Source organism: Malurus melanocephalus, unplaced genomic scaffold (assembly GCF_030028575.1).
Source record: "Malurus melanocephalus ecotype Western Australia unplaced genomic scaffold, MMel_1.1 scaffold_9, whole genome shotgun sequence".
Classification (NCBI taxonomy): domain Eukaryota; kingdom Metazoa; phylum Chordata; class Aves; order Passeriformes; family Maluridae; genus Malurus; species Malurus melanocephalus.
The window spans coordinates 5341607-5360050 of record NW_026623241.1 but is presented as its reverse complement, the minus strand read 5'-3'; the positions used below and the strand labels follow the sequence as shown (position 1 = coordinate 5360050).

The 18444-nt window shown below is 37.3% G+C and overlaps 1 protein-coding gene across 8 annotated transcripts in view; it reads right to left on the bottom strand.

The window, feature by feature from the left end:
• Positions 1-18444, bottom strand: part of SH3D19 (SH3 domain containing 19) — an 82244-nt gene that overhangs the window by 26700 nt on the left and 37100 nt on the right. For 4 of the 8 annotated variants that reach the window (XM_057376452.1, XM_057376388.1, XM_057376396.1 and 1 more), the window contains 5 exons: positions 15402-15442; positions 8344-8386; positions 6963-7110; positions 6531-6732; positions 4930-5922 (listed from right to left, as the gene is read on the bottom strand). In XM_057376452.1, the coding sequence (XP_057232435.1) occupies positions 4930-5922; positions 6531-6732; positions 6963-7110; positions 8344-8386; positions 15402-15442 (1427 nt within the window). Of the gene's footprint in view, positions 1-4929; positions 5923-6530; positions 6733-6962; positions 7111-8343; positions 8387-9275; positions 9317-9793; positions 9861-10911; positions 11012-15401; positions 15443-18444 lie in introns of those variants that run through there. The other 4 variants (XM_057376405.1, XM_057376443.1, XM_057376435.1 and 1 more) reach the window with 4 other exon arrangements.

Here is an 18444-nt window from a genome sequence, read left to right as displayed (position 1 = left end):
TTATTACTTGTGTGTTACTTCACAGCATCTATAGAGCTTTCAGAAAAAAAAAAAAAAAAAAAGGTGTTTTTTTTTAATAAAGATTTTCTTTTAAATAAGCACTTTATTTTTCTTTGACAAACTTTCTGGACAACAGATATCTGCATTTTAAGTACTGTAAAACAAACAGATTTAATTATCAGAGAAGACATTTCTTATTAAGAATATTATTACTTGTGTGTTACTTCACAGCATCTATAGACCTGGAACACAAAACCAAATTCATTTGCATTTGACAGCCTAAAGGGTGACTCATCTGTTAGGTATATGATTTAAAAGCCTTATTTGTTTCCTGAACCTAGATATAAGCCCTCTCCTGTTGCCAGCTTCCAAGGTCCTTGAAAGCTCCAATTTATATCTACTAAGCATGTAATGACTGAAGAGTTAATGGATGCTTGTTATCACTTTTGCTGGAGACTGCCAACCTTGCAGTACAACCAACAGGACACAGCACAGACCCCAACCTCCAAACTCCACAGCAGCATGTCTTCAGGTAAAACTGTTTTTACAGGGGTTTATGCCAAAGAGCAGATTCAAATGGATGAGACAGCTCATGCTTTTCTGGGGCTGATAATTTGGCAGTAAGTAGAAAAGGAGACAGGYGTCTTGAAAACAAGCACAATAAGAGTCACTGGAAACACAGCTGAAACTTAAGAAAAGATGCATTATTTTGAAGATATGTCTGAACTAATCCACCAATTAAAAGTATTCCAGTTTTTTTCTTTCCTTTGTTTTTTTTTTTTTTTTTAATCTTTTCCTTCCTGAGGAAGCAATTAAAATCAAGCAGCTGGGCAATATCCCCACAGCAGACAAATCTGGAGTTACTCAAGCAGCAGTTTTTCTGAATTATCTATAATGTCACACAAATGCCACCATTCATGCCACAAGATGCAACAATACATATAAATGGACAGCAGTACTAGTTTGGTTGGGTTTTTTCTCAACAGACAGGCAGAAATGAACTCTTATAGCATGATAAAGTAGTTAGACAGATAGATAAAACAATTAAGAAATTAGTAGTACTACTGTTCAATCTGAACATAATGAAGATATCAAAATGTGAACTATCTCCTGCTGGTAAGATAAGGCAGTTTCTGAACTGCTTTTCAAAGCATCTGGTTTAAATTGAGTTCTGCTATGTCAGGTACAGAGCAATCAGTGAATTATATGCTGTTTCAGAGAGAAGGAAGAACAGAGAAGGAAAAAGAGCTCCCCACAAGTGAAAAGGAATAAAAACATTGTAGCAAGATCACCTCCAGGTTTCTATTTCAATGAGTGCTGTAAATGCACCGTTACCTTATTTTATTTGTCTAAAACATACATTCTCATAACATTTAGCAAACAGGCACACTACATGCCTTGACACAGAAACTAGTACAAGTTACAGGTAAAATAATTTGAAGCTGTGATATTCACACAGTTAAACTTGCACTAGGATTTACCTTCCAAGCTTTTGTAAAAATAGGTGAGAACTGAGGCCACTTGACAGATAACCAAAACTTTTAACTTTCATGAACTGCACAAGTCCCTGTTATCAGCCATAAAAGAAATGCAAAAGTATTTTTAGATTATCCAAAATATCACAAATATCATCAAAGCATTAGAACCCCAAGGTGCAGAGTCCCAAACAGATGCCTTCACATTCTAAATGACTGACCTGAATAGAAGTAATTTAATTAGGATACAAATGACTTTGAACATGAGCCTTTGAGTCCAAAACTATGGCACTTAAGACTGCCATCAGTTTTGGCTGATAACAAAGCAGTTCTACCCATCTGTCATTCTTGACTTCTCCTTCCTGCACTTCCCTTGGGCTAGTAGCAGAGACATGAGTTGGATGCAAGATTCTATCCCAATTCACCTCTGAATTTTGCAGCTGTTGAGATTACAAAGCACCCACAGACTTCAACTGTCTGAGTGGATGCTGAAATCTTTGTAAGAAATCTCAGTATCCATATTTGCATCTATTTGGATCAGAATGATTCCCCCTCTTCATCTAGGATGGACAAAGATAAAATCATTAATATTTGGATAAGAGTAAATTCACTCAGCTAACAACTGTGCTGTCAGAGATGCTGTCAAACACTGGCCAGACTCATGGGATGGCTTGAGGTAAACTTGAAAGACAGCAATTCAGCTAGTTTTGGTAGTTAAATGATGAGCTAAACACTGACATTTAAACTAGTGAAATATAAATTGGTTTGTTGCCAACACTTGATCTTAACACATACACAGTATTCAAATATCTTTCACTACTGTGGAGATGGTAGCCTTTTGTTAGATGGAGATGATGTCTTCCATCAGTCAACTAAATTGCTGTGGAGACTCTGTTTTGGCTGTTTCACCTTTTCATTCAAATGTTCACTTCAACTTCTGCCTTCTGCGCCCTCCTCATTATTCACGAAACACTTTCCCTTCTTCCTTTCACAGCAGGAGTCAGCAGCAGCAGGGATTGATCCACCCAGTTCCGTTTACCTTGGCCTAACACACCTGTGCTGTAGCAGACAAAAGGAAGCTCTGGTAACGCTGCCATGTTGTGATGTAGCACTGCTCTCTGGCAAACAAGATGTTAGTGCTTGGTTTTGAATGCCACAGCATAAAAGCCTTCCTGCTTCCTATGGTTGCCATAACAACAAGCAGAGCACTGTCACTTTGCTAAGTAATGACAATGACAAATATGTAAGAAATGCAAAGGTCTGGGGAACTGGGAGCAAGATTAGAGCTTCTCTTCCTGCCTTCACAAAACATTTTACCATGGATTCATCTTGCAAATCCTAAGGTGTTCCTATGGGAGATAYGAGAAGATGAGAAATACCTAGTGTTAGTGTTCTGTGTTGCTTCATTTTCAGAGAGCCAGTGTAGTTCTTGTGGATGCTCTGTGAAGACATTGCACAGTACTAGTCATCCAGAGTACAGGGTCAGCAAAAATCTGGAATTAATCCTAATTTCACAATGTAATAATGTGCTATGGCTGCCATACCTTTTTCTCTTTAGTAGGCAAGAAGTGATTGCAGTGAAGATGACATTTTATTGAATGAATAAAATCATAGACAGGTGACTTAACAAGTCAGGAAACTATTATCTGCATAATTCCTCTRTTAACTATGAGAACGGAAAGCACTTTCTTCTTAATTAAATGAAGAATAAYACCTAGGACACCAACCAGAATGAGTAAGAATGACACTCTTATCACTTTATCATGAAAACTCTGTTTCTCTGGTAATTTTCATTTATAATCACTCAACCTCTGATTTAATAGAAGAATTAATATTATTTAATTTTTCCAGTTTGGGGGCAAGTCTGTCTTTTAGTGTACATAGCCAAACTTGATTTTCCTTTTTATGCATTTTCGAAACGTAGATATTCTCCTTTCTTGCCTGCTACTTAGAACAGGTACGTTTTCCTTCTATTTGTTATATCTATTTATCAAAATATAATGTCTGAAACTACAAATGGTTTTCTTCTAAAACCATTCACATGTACAGTGTCTTTTCCATGACTCCAAGTCTCCATACACAATGATCATGCCTCTGTTCCCACCTACACACCACCAGTCATCTATTTCCTTAACATAAGTACCAAACACCTCTCCAGTCACCCTGTACTCCTGCCTCCTTTCAGTCTTGGTAACATCTTTGCTGTGTGCCTGGCATCTGTCAGCCCCAGAAAAAAATGGACTTGTATCCATGTTGATATAATCACCACTTCTGCAGGATCTTTTGTTGCCCGATTTTCGCTGCTTTCATAAGCTCCCCTGACAACKGTATGTCTGTATGTACCAATCTTAACAATTTAGGACTTTAAGAGAACTTTCTACATCTGCCTTGGGGTTTTTATGACAACACAGAGGAGAAACAATAATAAATTAGAACTTCACCTAACAATATAATTCACTGACAGTGAAGAAATTGCATTTGTTAACAATCATTAATATTGATTTACCGTGACAACTACATAGCACCTGACACTTCTCTTTTCCAAAAGTTAAGATGATAAATGAGGTGTGGTGGGTTAACTCTGGCTGGATGTCAGGTGCCCCCCAAAGCTACTCTATCACTCCACTCCTCCAATGAACAGGGAGAARAAATGTAATTAAATGCTCATGAGTCAAAATAAGAGCAGGGAGAGATCACTCACCAGCTGTTGTCATGGCAAAACAGACTTGACTTGGGGAAACATTACTTGATTTTATTACCAGTCAAATCAGAGAAGGGTAATGAGAAATTAATCTGAATCTTAAAAACACCTACTCCCACCCCTCTCTTTCCAGTCTCAATTTCACATGCAATTTTCTCAGCTCCACCCTGAAGCAGCACAGGAAGATGAAAATGAAATTTTCATTTATTAAAAAATCCCTGAAGTTGAAATTGTGTAACAAGAATGCAGTCACATGAAATGACAAGACAGAAAGATAGGACAGGGAAAACAAGTAGGCACCARTGAGATGGACAAACTACTCCAGTGTTTGATTGTGAGTGTCCCTRCATGCCACAAATACCACTACTTCTTCAGATGACGAGGTTTCCACTACAGAACTTCAGGCACTCAAATAAATTAGTCACATTAGATGGTGAGAGAGAAGCTGTCCCAAGTTCCCCAGAGATAATTGTGACACATTTTGGAGGTGACATCTAGCATATAACAYCAAGTCTTTTATCATTATTTTAGTAATCACGTAATAAATCCAGCAGACAAGTTCTGAGATTTATATAGCCTTGAGACCTCCTGAGTCTCAAAATCCATGTAATTTCATAGTCATCTTGACATAATAGAAAACCAAAAGTTTTCTTACACGCACATAAAYCCTGACAAGACAGGTAGACATAACTCACACAGGATACACCTACAAAGAAAAACCATAGTCACAGATTAAAAAAATTTTCTTCTTACCTGCTGCTGCTTCAGAACTGATGCTATCTTTAACTACACAAGCTGGACTTAGGGGCAAAACATCATCATCAAAACTGATGAGATCTCCTTCCACATCTAGTTTATTTTGCAAAGCAGGTGCCAAGGAGTTGAGTGAAGGAGACAATTCCCCCGGAGACTTAAAAACCTTTTCTTGGGCAGGTACAGAAGGCCGTGGAGGAGCAGCAACTGGTTTTAGTGGGGCCAAAGAAATGGCAGGATTTTCTGGGTTACATGACTTTTTAGGAACAAGAGGCCTTGGAGCAGGAACAGGAAATCTCTTTTGTCCATYGCTGTTTTCTGCAATTGATCCGCTCCTTGCATCAAGAAAATCACTACTGCTACTTTTAACAAGACCAGGTTTTGGCTTCTTTGGCAGTTCAGGTTTGGTTACAATACTACTCCCAWGCAATTCAGGCTGAGGCTGCAATTCCTTGGAAGGTGTTGATTTGCTTTCAGTCCATGCATCCCAGTCTTCAGAAATTCTGCCTACCCCTGGCTTTGGAGCAACCACTGGCTTCTTTGTAGTAASAGATCTTGGGACAAATGAACGAGGGGTAATTTCTGGCTTTTTTGATAATCCTGAGATATCATTAGTTCCTTGGGATTCAAAAACTTTGATCCTTGAAACAATACTATTTTGGCTCCTTTCTGTACTCATGCTGTCCATCACCAAGTGATTGTCTAGTAAGCTGTCATCTAGAAGAGATGACTGCTGAATTGGAGCTTGCTGCTGTTTTGCAGTAGACTGGCTCACTTCTTCTCTACAGTCTATCTTACTTTCAGTACTTTTGACCACAGGTCTGAGATTGCTTCTTGATCTTGGCTTTGGCACAGGACATATCACAGCATTGGGATTTTCTTGGCACCTCTGACCTTCAGGATTTTCAAGTCCTATTAAAGGATTCTCATTTTCTGCAGGAGTCTTATTCAGAAGAGATGCAGGAGGCCTAGGTGGTTTAAGAGGACTGTGCCCTGTTGACAGAAAATAAAAGGTTTTACTTATCTATTCCAGAGCATTTAATTTGTATTATTTTTTKACAGCAATCAGGATGGTAAACATGATGGCTTTCATTGAGAACTACTGSTACTCGTAAAAGTGCAGTTCTCATCCCAAAAAGATGAATGGAAAAAATACAAACTTTAGGAATAATCTGGAGATTGCTGAAATGCATGGTTATCTGCTAGCTGAGTTCAAAACTTCCTGTTAACTTGCAGCATTGAGGGGCATCCAAACAAAATCCAGATCAAAGAAGAGTACAGTAACTTGCCCACCTTGGTTTGCACACTTTTCAGTCTGAATGTATGAAGTGCTGCTATTTTGATAAGATATCTGAGCTCCTCTGGCCCCAAAGTTCTGACTGTCATTATGGCTGAAATGAACAAAACTTTCAAGATTTAATTATAGTCTGAATGCAATGGTAGCCTTGCAGAAGAAAGGATTTTTACAGAAATTTACAGTAGTAATAATTCACAGAAATGTAAATGTTATTCATATTAAATACTGCACAGACTAATAATAAAACACATCTTCAGGAGATAGAATAAGGTGTTGATCAAAGAGAAATCCAAAACAACCTCACCTCGACAGCCTGCAGATTCCCAGTGTGTAGGCRCACTAGTGTTTGCATTACTTCCTGGCAAATGGCTGATTAGTTCTTCTGGGAAGTCAGTCTGTGTTGCAGAAGTAGTGGTATGTCTAGGAGCAGCAGCATTATTGTTATTTGTTGTATTGACTTGGACTTGATTGATTTCTTTTATCACCTGCTCATATGAAGGTGGAAGCTACAAAATAGAGACATAAATACTAAGGTACATTGAGATATGATACTTCAAAAAAAAAAGGTAGCAGATAAATAAAAAATACYGAATTAACACATGCAAAGGAAAAGAACACTGTCATAGTCTTCTGTTCAATGTGATGAAAGTCGAAGCAAGCAAAAGCTGTTCCTCTCTAACCTAATGTGCTTTTCACCTTTGTAAATCAAACATGCCTCATGTAAATTCATGCTCACCTCAGCTGGAAGATGCTCATTTCTCCTCCACTGAGCATGAGATGAAGCAGAAGGGAATCCTAATCCTTGAGGAGTGACAGGGCTTGCACCTGGAAACCAGGAGGATTGCCGAAGGGGTTCAGCAGCAACTATTGTAATTTCAGGACGTCTGGAAATGAAGGCAAAAGAGAATAATTACCTAAAATACTTGAAAATAGTTTTTTTTAAGTATAACATCCCAAGGTTTTCCTAGAATGGGAAATCAGAATAGCTTAGGTCTTTTTGATTTAACCAAAGGTGTCTTTCCATGGTTTCAAAGCAACTTACCTGACCTTTCTAACAAACACTTAGGCTTCCATTCAAAGCACCTAATTAAATGCCTCAGCCAAAAAGTAGGTTTATTGGCTTCAGTGAAATAATTTGCATGCTTTAAGTACTTAAACACAAGGGTAACTCAATTAGATGGCAGAAGTCTTAGTCTTCATGGGATAATGAGAACTAATCATGTGTTTGCCCTTAGCCTGCTACACTCTGAAAACAGTAGGGTAGTTAAAACTGCTTCWTGGCTGGATACCTAAAAACCTGTGTATCCTTAGACCTCAAGGCAAACCTTCCACGGTGCTGAAGTGGGGCAGAACAAGCCTCACAAGGCMTTTGGGACAGGGTCCATTTGCTTCCAGGATCCAGTTCAAGAGRGATTTCAAGGACAGTGAAGGACCCACAGGTAGCACCCCTGGTTTATGACTGTAGCAGCTATTTCAGAGCAGCATCTGCAGCAGTGGCCCCTGCTCCCAGACCATGGTCCCTGGAGCACCACTGATCCTTCCAGAATCTCACACAACATACACTTTGAAAAGGGACTTCTGTGATTAGATAAAGCATCTGCTTTCAGAAGCTTCTGTCTGCTGACAGAAATAAACATGCAGAAARCAAAACTTCTAAAACTATTTTTAAAACAATTTTAAAAAAGAGGGGTACATTTCTTTCACAATGATCATAATGGCAGACTYGGCTCACCAGCCATCCAGGTTGGTGACCTCCTTTCTCAATACCCTTTGAGAAACTGAAAGGAGGTTTGAAAGTGTGCTTTTTTTCATTGTGAAGTGATCCTGTACACAGATGTCAGGAAAATAAAACAGTTCTGAAGAGGTTTGATGGTTGGTTGCATTCTTTTTGAGAACACATACAAAAATTGATGAGAGAATTCCTCAAACTCTTAACCCACCCTGTATTTAAAAATCAAAGTATTTCTATTTTATCCATGTCTATTTTAGACACACTAAGGATAGAGAGAAGGAAAAAATGTAAACTAGAGGTGAAAGCCATAAAAAGTAATACTGTGATACAATCTAAGAAGTTTTACAGAAACACCTAATYGCAGTAATAAATAACAGCATCATACCTTCTATCCCTCTGTTGATCACTATGGCTAGAGGTCCGAGAAGCTATTTAAAGAAAAGAAATAAAAGTTTTGAAAATGTTAAAATATACTGTCATAGCAATATGAGGATAATAGCAGAGCCCTTACCAATCTACTATCAATGAAAAGGAGAACATAGAGCATCCGATCTTAAATCCCAGATTTTAAGACTGGCCAAGTTTAAAAAAAATTATTTGTATTAAATATGAGAAGCTTTTAAAATGTTCAGAGTACAAATTCATAATAATTTTAAGTCACTCTATGTCTAAGTTACCACCAAAAGAGATGGTCCTGTCCCCTACCGTCTTCCTTTCTACACTTTCCTGCATTCTGCATTGTGGGGACCCTAGAGTTGAAACTTYTTTTCCTTTCAATGAAATGATACATGAATTAAACATATCTGGCTTTTCCTTTTGATGGATTATTTCTGAGATATGCTCTTCAATCTTATTTAATGTCTCTTTGTGTTTGTTTTATAGAAGGGAGAAGTACTAAGGCACCGAACCAAAAAAGATATTTAACTCTCCTTCATGTAAAAAAAAATAAAAATTGCATGTTCCGAGATAGATATTTGCTAAAGTTTAAATCACCTGTGGGTTAAGAGTCAGAAACATGGGTTTGTTTTTTTTTTCAAACCATGTGTTTTAAGTTACATAAAATAAGGAGATCCTGACCTCTTCATTTTTCTTGTTTTGCCATATTTACATTCAAATAATTTTTTTCAATGGCCACATTGTATTTTCATTTGGATTTCTTCAGAGAGAAAAACAAATTATCCAAGGGAAAAATCTTTTGCATAGCAAGTGCAATTTATGGAAGTGGTAGCATCTTATTGTGCAACATGACAGCATCATTAGCCGAAATCAGCAAAGCATACTTGATTGAAGAGTTGCAGAGTGTTGTGTCAGACATACCTCTTCGACAGGGCATTTTGGATGTGCACTAGTCATGAGTGCTAGAGGAAAAAAAGAAGGGGTTACAGAAGACAAGGAGGTGAAGGAGAACAAACCAAGGCTTCAGAGTGCCAGAAGCCATGATCAAACGGGTTAGTCATGCAAGGATAGTGCATGTGCCAGTGTTGTAAGGAGACAACTGTAATGTTTATTCACATTATAATGCCTTAAGAAATGAAAATAAAAGTGGATTTTATTTCTCGTTGTATGCCAAATTTAACAGTGATTGTTTAGAAGTTTTCCTTGCAATAATTTAACCATGAAGAATATAACTGAACATGGAAATGTCTACTGTATGGCTCAAAAAGGAACCACTGTGGGAATGAAGTAAGGGAAATTAAATCTCTTTGAATGCTTTTTTTTAGTTTAAAATTCTAGTTTATTTGGGTCTGCCTTTTCTCCCTTCCAAAGATAATGAGTTACACTGAGGACTTGATATAGGTGCAAAGAAGTTGGGATCCCATAATTTACACTCTCACCTATCAAAGAGGTATAGGCAAGCAGGTTGATCCCAGTAAGAGGCATACGTCAAAGTTTTGGGCAGGATTTCACATCTAAATAATTCCTGTAAAAAATGTATGACTAAGTAAATAAACACCTTGCCTTCACTTTCTTCTTCAGAGATCTTAACACAGCACTGATCTAACACACATTAGAGGAAAAAAAACCCAAGCCAACTCAAACCAATCAAATACAGAATTATTTGTGGAAAGACAATAGAAGAAAGTATTCTTTTGATAAATGTATTCAATACAACTGCTTGGTTTATAGCCGAATTCCAGTGATAAAGATAGGAGAAATAAAAGCTAATTAATGAAGAATGTAAAACCAAATTGATAAACCTGTCACCTTACTTCACTACATCTTCATTTCTACATAAACTCTACAAGCTGTTTCCTCCTGTGAGACTCTAAATGTGCTTCTATTTATCAAAGTTATTAAAAAAAACCAGGATAAACCTAAAAAAAAAAAAGCCTAAAAGACGTTTTTCCTTTCTTAACATAGGCAAAAAAAAAATCCACTGAGGTATCTATGTAATCCATCAAGCTCCAAAATTCAAGTAAACAAATAAACTCTCCTGGAACCAACACATTTAAAATATTTATATAAAAATAACTTTACTAGTTGATTTAAATATAAATATGTCTCTTTAAAAGGACTAACAYTAAAGCCATCATATATATTTTCAGAATGCACTCATTTTTCTGGAAAAAGAGTATCTCTCAGGCATTTATGGAATCAAGTTACTGCCATGTGTATAAACATTTAATATAAACATTTACTTTTTAATGACACTGACAAAGGTCTTCCCTTCTTCTGTCAACATCTCCTCTACTTTTGCTGTGACAATTTTTACAACCACTCTTTCAGAAATATTTTGTTTGGATTTAAATCCACAGTAGAAGCAGACATGAAAACCACTGCATCTTCTGCTCTCAGGTATTCCACAAAWGCTACGGAAAATAAAAGATAAACTTTCTAAATAACCCTTGTCYCCAGACTTGCACAGCTTTTATTCCTTCACTATTTCAAAKAAATTAATTTAAATTTAAAAGTGCATGAAAGAARACATGAATTGTTAAAATATAGTACACACCTGACTTAAAAAAAACACAAGAAAAAAACCTGCAGCTATTTTTCTGGCCTTGTGGTCTTTCAAGCATTTAAGTCCATTCTTCATTCCCTTTTCAGATTGCCTTGAAAAAAGCACACTATTAATTTCTCCCTCAGATTTCAAATTATGACAGTTTTAAGATTAAAAAAAACCAACTTTATTCTATCATAAGAGTCAATGCAAATATATTTCAATGCTGGTTTATACACTGGCAACTGGAAACAGTTGCTTTTTCAACTTCAACAATAAGAAATGCCCAGAGTGAGAATCATTGACATTTCCAGAAGCTTTGGCTTAGGGGTATTTAAGTAAGACATAAGCAAAGTGGCTTCAGAAGGGTATGAAARGAAAATCTCATTGCATAAAATCCCCACTTTCTCATCTTTTAACTTTACTGGTCTTGGGGGGGGAAAAAAGTCAAATTAACTCATACCATTGTCACTATTTATTTCTCTTAGTGTCAATGTGGCACTTTATTAGCTGGTGTCAATGAGGCATCTAAATGTGTTTAACCTAGTATAGCATAAAGGATTAATGGCAATACTGTAAACAGAGGGCAGATTAGTGAATTAAAGATTCTCTTTCGTACATATTTCCTAGAAAAACTATTTAGTAGGCTTTTTCCAATTATTTTTAAATGTGCTGAGGCAAAGGGTACTCTATTTGTGCTGCATACTTATATTTCAAGTTTTTTCCTCTACTGTTTCTTCTCTGGGTCTTTCTTACTTTTTAAGTGTACTTAATATGTCATTTGTGTTTGAAATACATACAGATTGTGGCGCAGGGGGCATTTTAAGTTRAGCATCAAAATGCCTATGTAAGTACAACCACCATTATACCACAAACCCATACACTTTGATGCTATAGACCAGCTGGTGGCATCTGAAGTATGACATGCAGATTTGAGCCTTTGGAAGAGAGCTGACCCAGAAAATACAGGCAAAATTTCAGRCAATTTTTAAAGGCAATACAATGACAACTGAAGTGAATTCAAGGATCTGCTCAGAGATAAGGTTCTGTTGTGAGCACTGAGTGCCTCCACAATGTACACACTGCATAACAATACTAATGTGCTTCCATTAGCAAATCTGTGTGAAATACTGAAAAGTTTTGTCACTGAAGACTGTTTTAAAAGCAAGTCTAATTTTTCATTAAAGATTGGAAAGATAGCCTCAAATAGCCCAAGCCTTTCTACAACAAGGACGTGCTAACATTTAAAACCACAACTTCTTACAATGCTTTCTAAAACCAGGCTAGATATTTCTACCAAAACTAAGAAATATGGAGACTATTAGATGCCTAGGAATAATGGTTATTCATTATAGTATCTTAAGGAAAGCCTCATGGGTGGGAAAACACTCCCTCCCTTACCTACAAAGTAATGCAGTTTGAAGAACTGACAGAATGGTTGGATGAAAGAGGCCATGCTTGCAGTCTTTGCAATATCAAAGGTGTTACACGACTGCAGAGGTCCTTCTTCAGGGAACACTTAAAGGATCAGATAACCCTCAAGCCAACACAAAAAAAAAAAAAAAAAAAAAAAAAAAAAAAAAAAANAAAAAAAAAAAAAAAAAAAAAAAAAAAAAAAAAAAAAGCCTTGATTTCACCTGGCATCTGATTAGACTGTTTCTGTAGATGTGGAGGTTCAAACTAATTGGAATGTTTCATGCATCTCTGAAGTAAGAGAGTTTTCTCCCAAACTGTTTCTTGGCACAAGGGGGAGGTCTTGCTCCTTTTCTGGTTCTGTTTCCAGACACCTCAGGAAAATATTAGATTGTCTGACATTAAAACTGGGCTGATTTAATGCTTGAATGTGGCTAAAGAGATKGTGATGCCCAATTCTCCTTCTAAATATGGATTTTTGATTCCTCTTGAATGAACATCAGCATTCATGTGACCCCACAGTGAGTTCAGAGTGTTAAAGAAATAACCCCTGTCTGTACAGTTTTTATCTCATTTTTCTCCCCGAACATGCTCATCTTGGACTCACCAGATCACCAGCAGCACAGGGAAGTAAATATGCCACCCCACAACACCAGTCTCCTTCCTGCYTCTGTTTCTTGGCCCCAGTGCTTCTTTGTGAACTTCAGGGAGGGAACTGATAAAAAAAATAACCTAGGGGGGTAACAGGGATTCCTCTTCCCACCCTCAGGGTAGTCATGCATACCCTTTTCACAACTGATCTGTTAGGCACCAYAGAGCTGGCATTGCTGCTGAATAAAATCTTCATAACTATACCCTTAGAAAAAGCCTGTAGCTTTACTCAAATTTGACAGTCATGATTTATGAAGGCACTTCACTTCTTCCTACACCTTTCCTCGGGCTGTATGTTCTGCCTCTGCACCATTCCCTGCATTATGCCAGCCCAAATGTTTGTGCAGATGGGGAAGAGAATGAGGTCACGGAATTGATCTTGCTGGGAAAAATTGGGAGCCAAAAGAACCTAGGAAGCCCCCAAGCAAAACAAACAAAATGAAAAACAAACAAAACCCAAAGCCAAAAATGGCTGCAAAACTGCCAAATGGAAAGCCACAGCCTCAGAGTGCATACAAGCTGTTACACATCCTTCATTCAGCCATGTATTTGCTTAGCACAGAATGAGAATAGAACAAGCCCACAGGTTATTCCAGCATTTTGGGATAAGAGACTGGTTCTGTAACCCTCTTCCTAATAACACCCTGTTCTGGAAGAGTGAAGCGAGTAAAAACATTCTTCCCCTTTGCCTCACTGAAGCAGCATTTGGCTTGCCTCTTTCTACTTTCTTTGGCATTGCTGTGCACATTGCTACGCTGGCATCAATGGAAATAGTTTCACTGATTTTACTGGGAGCTGGATTAAGTGGTGTGTCCAGGCCTGACATCATCATTAAAGATCCTGGGGTAGCTTTTTGAAAGCTGAGATTAAAAGACTACTCCTGAGCAGATCTCATGTTCACATGCTAGCTTCCTTCAAGTTACGTTGGGCTCACTTTTTTGAACCCCATGGAGCAGTCAAACAACACCAAACGATGCCATCTTTCCATCAGAAGTTGTGGTCAGGATGACAAAGGAAAACAAATCTTCCTTCTCTTTGGCCACAAGATGGGGAGAGACTTATCAAAATAAAGACACATTGTCCACAGTAAGTTGAAACCCTCTACATACTTACCATGTTTCTTGAAAATTTGAGAACAAGAGCCCAGAGAATCTGGGATTAAGAAAGACAGATTTCTAACTGTTAGAAATTCTCTTGTACAGAGAATACCATACTTCTCCCAGATTAATGGCAAGGAGAGTTAGGAATTATTTAGTGTCCATTTTAATTTAGGTCCATCCTAACAGCACTGGGTAGTGGCATACAAAAAACTATAGTTTCACATACAATGCCTTGTTATGTATATGGATACTATCTTCCTAGCTTAAGATCTGAATAATTCACAGGGTACTTATATTTCATCAGAGTTATTCACATGTTAATATTAATAATTAAATACCAGGAGCCACAGCTTCTTTTTTTACATGATTATGCCTCAAAACAAAGAATCACTTGCTACTATATTTTAAAAAACATAGATATCAAATGTCTCATGATCTCTTAAGATGATTTCTCAGTTTGGCAAGGTAATGGGTCATAGGCAGTCAAAAMCAATTTTTGACTCCACCACAAAAGGCCCTCTGGGATCTGGTGCTCTCTCTTTTCCATTTTACATCTATGGCAGCAACAGCACAAATAAATTGTTGCATTTTAACTACAGCATCATGCAAACTTGCTCTGAATAAGGCTTTCATGATGCCCTTTCACTACTTCCAATCTAATCCACACTAATGAGCCCCTGACTAATAGATCCAGGAGAAACAAATCAGTACTACGTACACAAATTTAGTTTTCCCCATAGCAGAATCCTGAGGGTTGTTTCATTAACATGAAATTGAACACGGACAGAAAGGAAATAAAAGTGAAAAGTGGAAGCAAGTAACAGCATAAAATACTTTGAAAGGTGCAGCTAAAGAAATTCTCTGCCTGGAAACATCATGAGCAGGAAAGGGGGAAAAGGACTTAAATGTTGAAATCAGGGAAGAATAGTTTGGACTTTCATTCAAGATTTATAAACAATCTTTTATTTTCCAAAATAAGCCCAGTACATGAGCCTAATTCTGTTCACAGTACAGCAAATAAACAGTTGCTGCAGATTTCTCTAAAACAAAATCATCTTCTATTTTGTTAAATGAACTAATCATTGGACACATGTAGCCCAAGCTCTTCAGAGATAGATCACATCTGTGCACAGATGCATTAGGGCATAAATAAGAAAGCGGTAGTAACTGGAAAGAAGGAGCAAAAAAGATTGTGGAAAAAGGAATTACAGCCCCTCWGCTCACAACTCACTTACTTACAGCTACTTTTTTTTCACATAGCAAGTTAAACAACTACTAAAAATAAAGATGTAGMAATATTACAATATTAAAGCGCTCAAATAAGAAAAGTAGACTTACATCTCTTGATTGCTGCTCTTATGGATGACAAAGGTCCTTGGCTTATTGAAGAAAAATATATTAAAATGTGGTTAATGTCTCAAAGAGAAAACAATGAAATAACACCATGAAAAGTTCCCCATATACTGTAAAAGTTTTGCCAAGCCCATTATTCCCCTACACTGTTATCTTACAGAGATTTGTCCAAAACTCCTGGAGTACACTACCATACCCAACCCCTTTTAATGAAAACCAGGTTACAGCTTGGCTTCAAGACTCTGCAAAGATAGAAAGCCAATTATTAAATCCATTATTTCTCTCACTTCTGTCTTGAAGTTCACATTCTGTCTCATGTGGGTGTGCACATTCACAGATTATAAGTATTTAACGACTTAACATTCTCATAAATAAACAAAATTTACACAATGAAGTAAAAACCTAAAACCCTTCTGCTGAACATTTTTAACAATTACTTAACAACTTGTCTTCCTTTCCAGTTGAGATAGCATTTTTCAGTAATAACTTGGTGGGTGGGGCTAGGAAGACAAGATGACGAAATATTTGTTGATACACAAGGAGAGAAAAATGTTTCCTTTTGCCAACTCATCTGTTTTCTTAGTAAGACTAAGGTTTCTGATGCTTTTCTTCTGATTGCCTTATTTAACAGATACAGCAGTCCCTATTAACTTTGCAGGTAAAAATCAAATCTAACTTGGATTATCACTTTCAGAAATGTTGCAACTTGAAAAACATCATATAAACAACCTTCCACATTGGGCTAAGCTACAGAGGAATTAAAAATCACAAACAAACCTAACAACCAGCCAGTTCAGACGAGTTTTTTCTCTTTTTTCTCTTTCAAATGCAAGGGGTAAAGAATACTTATTGGTGAGAAGCCTCTGGAAGTGCTGAATAGACTTTTTAAAGGCTGAAAATAAATGGACTATATCCGGTTCAAATTATTAGAGTATCTTAATAACAAAACAAAGGCATACTAATCAAGCCTTTTCCAGAAACCTTCCAGCACCAGACTTCATCAGCAGYAGAACAGCAGGAATGTTAGCACAGGGTGTGCATTAGCATTTTAACTCTGCTCTCGCTCTGCTGGTGTGCAGCACACCAACTCTGTCAGGGCTCAGTTTAGCTCCACATGCACATGATGGCTGCAATTACTCCAGCGCGATGACGAGTAGGGGGATTTGGAGGAGAAAAGAAAGAGGCAGTCAAAAAGGATGTGGATGAAAAATGTCCTCTCTCTACAGTCATTCTGGAAACTAATTAAGACTAAAAATGAATGTTGCTCTGACTGAACTGTTTTCTGAAACAGTCTGGCTAGTCTGGGATAAACAAWGCCTATTTGTCTGGTTTCAGAAACAGTTCAAATGTGGCTTGGCCCCAATCCACCCTGCTAGCAAAGCTGCGCTAGAAAACATTTCTATCAGTCATATTTCACTGTGCATTTTTAGCAGAAAGGGTTCTAATTTTCCTTCAAAGTGTCCCATTATAATACAGCCTTATCTTTACAAAACACTTTCAGTTTGTGTTCCTCACAGATGTGCCCCAGACTCTTTTTTTAGTTCCTTGTATCTCAAGTGTTTTTCCTTAGGATGCTCATTTTTGAAGCCTTATTCTTCTGTTTTCATTTCTGTGAATAACTATAATCTTTAGGGTTTTAATAATATTTATTATCAGACAGGAAGGACACTGAAGTCTGGAAACAAGAATCTGAAATCTTCTGGAGCAGCAATAACTTCCYATACTCAGAATTCAGGATTTACTTAAGTTTTGTAGGCAGAAATTCATTGACCTATAAAGTATGCATATTCAAGTATCAGTGAGAATGAAAAAGAACAAGTTCTTTCTTCCACTGGCAAAAGCCGTTTGACCCACTGCAATTTGTCTCAGAATCTGATATGCATTTTCATACAAAAGCAAGTCTTTTTGGCTAGAAATCATAGGAGTTATCACAAAGACATAAATTCAAGCTTTCCATATGATATGAGGACCAAAAGGATATACAGGAAACATTTTTACATTCAAAATGCAAAGAACAAGGAAGTAAAACCTCTCATGAAACCAACCTAGTGAAGTGTGGATATATCAAGGGCAAGGCAGCTCAAATACACAACTATCTTTGTAATTTAGAACCCAGAATAACATAGTCCTATTAGAAAATTTATGAGCTCACAGGCAAAACAAGCTGTTAGAAGACAGTTTTTCTTTTCCATTAACAGGTGACTCATCAACAACCTTTTGGTAAATCACTACATTTCTTACATCCAGGAGAGTTTGATACACATCACGCTTACAAYTATTTAAGCCCTTTAAAAACATGGAAAAATGAGTGGATGCATTATTTTTTTTTCCGCATGAAGCCCTGTAAAGGAACTGCAAATTTCATAATTTCATTATGAACGAAACCCCAGTAATTTAAATAAGATGCTGTTCTTAGGGCAGCTGGGTATTTTACCCACACCTTATGCTGAGCCTACCCCTCCCTGTTCCATAGGAAGCAATTTCTGGTCTCTTATTCTGTCTTGCAAAGAGAGAAGCGATAAGGTTATTAATAACCTCCTCTGCTCCACATTAATGACATGTTTTCTCTCAAGCCATCCAAATAATTAACATAACCAAATCAAATTTAACTCTCCTATTTGATGAGGTAGGAGCTGCAGCAATTACTGTACTGAATGGTCTTTGCCTCTTTCCCACCTTCTCCTCCTGTTCATAAGGCACAGCAATGAACCAGAAGGCAGAGAAAATCCTCACAAATGCACATGCCAAGGAAAAATTAATCCATCCAAAATATGACTCCCCTTGCAGTCACATCAGAACACCTGAGGGGACATTGTGACAATAACTAGCTGTGGGGATGGAAGACAGGAGCTCCTATGCTGCCCTACATGTACACAAGCAAAGTCCAAACTCATATGGCTGGAAGAAAACAGCAGGAAATCTCAAAGCATGAAAGAATCTTATAAATATTGGCAACAACACCACAGTCATATCTAATATGGAATAAGTAAAGTTATAAACCATTCACCCACCCCCACCTCCCCCCCCC